Raw genomic sequence first — 4,346 nt, 5'->3', positions numbered from 1 at the left:
GAACATAAATACTAATTCTTACATCAGCGATGAGGGTACATGTTCTCAGAACAAAATTTTCTAGTATTTGCATTTTACCTAATGAACAGGGTGTGGGGGGGGAAATAAAAAAATAAAGAGTGCATTAGGGTGCCCTCCCATCAGCATTCGTAAAAAGATTAATTTTCATTTTGAAACAAAATATAGTATGCCTTCCTTTCCCTATAGGTTTACTGATAAATATTTAAAAATAAACATCTTGAAGTTTCATGGTTAAGTGCAAGACTGAATAGTTACTTCAATTTATAGTAAATATGGCTCTTTATGATGTTTCTATTCCTATGCATCACTGCAAAAGTCCCCTGGGCATTAGGTCATTATTTTTAAAATGTAATCACATCAATTTTATAATTTAGCTCCCTAGGATACAATTCAGACCCTGCCATTTATCTTCCCAGAGATAAGAAAATTAATCTTTAATTTTGACCATGCCAGCATAATGGTCTGTAGTGACTTTCTACCTAATGCCATCCTGAAAGGTAAGAGCAGCATGATATTCATAACAAAGTCAACAAAAACGGGCTACTGTGCTGTGCTGAGCTATGACAGTAGCTTAGAAACAACATTTTTTTTAGGAAAAACTCCGTTCAGTTGCCATCTCTGAGGAGACTAGACTATCCTGGTTTTTTATTACTGGCATCAGCAAGTTACAGGGAAATCTGTCGGTAGCGAAATCTCAAGTTAAACAATCAAAGTTCCAGTTGACATTCAAGCTTTTTTGCCACACAAATGAGAAATGTAGTCCTTTGTGCATGGAACAGCCCTCTTGAGGATCAGTCCTTTTCTGTTACAGTTTATCAGCTGAAGCATATAGATCTGGTGGTATATTTCAGTTAGATCAAGAAAATTTGTACCACCCTCATTATACATGTTACCCTCAGAACTACCTTGCCTCAAGATGGCTCCACAAATAATAAGAGTTATTTTAACACTGATAACTTTAAAATATCTCTTTCAGAACACTTTAACTAACATGTCTAGTGTACACTTAATTTTTAAGCTCACCTTCAGGTCTGCTATCACATATAACCTACAAGAAAAAAAAACAGAACAAAACCAAAATGCATCATTTTGATACTGTAAATATTACAGCATAAAATTCAGGTAACATGTAAAAGCATTTAAGGTTTTAATATTATTTCATTCTTAATGAAGGACATAAGAGAATACTTCTAATACCAAGTGTGGTTTCCCAAAATTATATTTCAGTTAAATTTATGGAAATCGTTTCCCCGATGACAAAAATTATTATGAACAGAAGAAAACTCACAGATCTTATAAACTTGGGGTCTTGGGATTTGTATACCAATAATTTATGTAATCAAAATTAGACCAAGATGAAATTTTTTTATTCATTGAACACTTAATTGCTGTGTGGTTTTAATTTTATTTCACGATGCTAATCATGAACAGAAAATCAGTATGAATACAGGCAAACTATTTATCCAAAAAGACTTATAATCTATTTCAGAAATAATTGTAACATTAACTTTAGAATATTAAATAGAAACATATTTGAAAGTATTTTTGTTGCTAAACTAGCAATAATTACTTTGACAATTACACACAATCTATTTTATTATCAATATATTTTTACCAGCAACATGTTGAAGAAATCTTCAGCCAGACTTGTAAGCATTTCATTCTTTTCATTTCCTCTGAGGATCAGAATTCCTTTTACCTTTTCAAACCAATTAACCATGTAAAGGGAAAATTAAAGTACATCTATTTTAATAACATGAAAAAGGACAATAGTTTGTGTTATACTTCAGTAAAATTATAAAAACCATACAAAGATTAAAACAACGTCACCAGTCTGCTAAACATACTTTAGCCACAGACTGAAATTTTTTCACTCAAACTAAACAAATGTAGCTGATTTCAAGCTAATGTAAGCAATTTCTATGGTTGATTTTCTAACACAAAAACTAAAGATCTACTTTTTAACTGCCATCACAAAAAAAAAGAGCTGATAATGGATAATGGCTGAATGAAAAAGTGTGTTTATAGGCATGAATATAAGCTATAAGTTATCAACACTTTGTTTTTATTAAAGCAGTTGAGAAGGCAATTGAGTAACATGCATCTGACATTGCCATTAATTTTCTTCAGTGAAATCTCTGGTGAAAGCAATAAGGAAGTGGTGTCTATTTTTCAGTGTATTTATTATGTTGCATTATAAATGATTAACACATTTAACATGCACTGTAAGATGTACCACCCCATATGTGTTTAGCACTATGGTATGTTGAAAAAGCAGGTACGATATTGCTGTTGCGAGTATTAATAAAAAAATTATTAAATTGCACCAGGAAATTCTAATTCCTGACTCAAGCAGTACAGCAAGCTCATATAAAAATATATTATCTTGTTGTAATTGCTGTAAGCATATCTAAACTAACTATACATTGCATAATTTGCAAAACCTTCATTGTGGTAGAGCAGCATCACTTTACAAGGAGTCACTTGTCAAAGAATATCTAAATTTGAATAATGTTTGTTGCAAAGTTATGGGAAACACTTAATTCAGAAATAATCAAGGATCAAATGCAGTAACTAAGCTGTTCAGCACTGAAGCATTACTTATGCATGCTTTATTAATTTTTTTTAAGTTCACATATGCTTTATGGTTTTACTTATCCTTCCAATAAGACCGTATTTTATCATCGCTGGGAGCCCATCTTCTCCTGCTATGCTGATTTTTCCCCCACATTTCTGAATACAATTCAGTAAAGTAGAAATGCTTTTGACTTCTTGTTTGTCAAGTTCCTGAAATTGAAATTATAACATTAGCTTTAGTGTACAGTTCTAGAAGAACCTATATTTAACTAACAAGATGTCTTTCTGTTCTCAAAGGCCACCTTAATTGCAGCTTGAAGTACAGATCTCATTCTTAAATTTTATTTCAAATTTTCAAATCAACGGCTGGTATAAACCAAGCCAAATGAAAAAAAAATAATCTTTTTCAGACTGTTACAGTGACAGTATAGATGATTCTGATGTAATGATTACATTACCCGACACAGAAGCTTGTCTAATTTGTTGACAAACTGTTTGCTGCATTTGAGAGAGACATTTTCACAGTCTTCTGTTGCCAGAAACTGTTCCAATAATTGGAAATCTTTTTTTCTTGTAGCTTCATCAATTAACTTTTCAAACTGTCAATAATAAAAGAAAACCGAGCAACTGTATTACTTTATGCTTGACACCGATACTGTTTTAACAGCATTTAACATAGGTTTTATGCAGTCATCTGTTGCATTCTAAGCAAATATTCTGAATCACGAAATCATTAAATGTAAAACCTAAAAGTACAGAACACCATATCTAATATGTTAATCATGCAAATACTTATTAGCTGAATTTTTAATTATTTGCCACTTTTCCTTAACCAAATGTTTTTTCTTTCCTCATACTACAAATAAATGCTTACACAAGCGCTCATTGTGTTCATACCCCTTCCTTAGTACATTTAGTATTTTGCATTTCTAAGTTACCTTTTAGTGACTTTAAAAGATATATTAATATAGTTGAGGACTACTGCCTTCCTCAACTATTTTGCCACTCTATTCTTTCTAAATCAATTATTACCAGATTTCAACATTTTCATCTTAAGTATGATCCCAACTGTTTCAGGTATGTCAAATGCATATGGTTTCTTTTCATCAATAATTATTTCCAATTCCTCTTTCTTGCTACCCAGCTACTTAACACTAATCTATGTCAAAGGAGAATTTCTTCCTACCACATTCTTTGCCACATTGCAAGTTTTACTTAAATACCAGAAGGAGTTGTGCAAGCTAGGAATTAAAACAATCAGTACTCATATTCTGGTCCACAAGTACATACCTGCATCTCATTCCTGGCTGCCATTTTTGCAATTCGTCTACTCAACTGCGTAAGAAGGGAACAATCATCACTTGACCAAAACACCATTCACTGACATAGACTTCAAATAGGTTTTGCAAACATGTCAGTAATCAGTCAAAATACATTACAAATTCCAAAATTTGTCACTCATATAAATACTATTTAAGAAATTAAGCTAACTGGGGATACAAGGAAATATCCTTGCATGGACAAACAATTGCTTAAAGAGTGGAGGGAATGATCAGCTTCGGCCATGGAGGAACAGAGGGTCCCTGCAGCAGACTCTTAATATTTCTCTGCAAGAAAAGAGCATTAAGACAGCCAGTCATACTATTAATGCCAGGTTATTCAGAATAAGTAAATCAACAGCAAAACTCCAGAAGGGCCTCACTATAAAATGCTAGATTAAATAATTTAAGAAAAATGAGATAAATGCA

General features: G+C 32.2%; 1 protein-coding gene across 1 annotated transcript in view; it reads right to left on the bottom strand.

Moving 5' to 3' along the window:
* Window positions 1–3,912, bottom strand: part of SYCP2 (synaptonemal complex protein 2) — a 28,749-nt gene extending 24,837 nt beyond the window's left edge. The window contains 6 exon segments of the mRNA XM_010292917.1: window positions 5–78; window positions 1,045–1,069; window positions 1,637–1,741; window positions 2,680–2,808; window positions 3,057–3,197; window positions 3,889–3,912. Of these exon segments, the coding sequence (XP_010291219.1) occupies window positions 5–78; window positions 1,045–1,069; window positions 1,637–1,741; window positions 2,680–2,808; window positions 3,057–3,197; window positions 3,889–3,912 (498 nt within the window).
* Window positions 3,913–4,346: the final 434 nt, after the last annotated feature.

The sequence above is a fragment of the Phaethon lepturus genome, unplaced genomic scaffold (assembly GCF_000687285.1).
Source record: "Phaethon lepturus isolate BGI_N335 unplaced genomic scaffold, ASM68728v1 scaffold728, whole genome shotgun sequence".
Classification (NCBI taxonomy): Eukaryota; Metazoa; Chordata; class Aves; order Phaethontiformes; family Phaethontidae; genus Phaethon; species Phaethon lepturus.
Note: the sequence above shows the minus strand (reverse complement) of the source record. Positions and strands in the feature narration are given on the sequence as shown.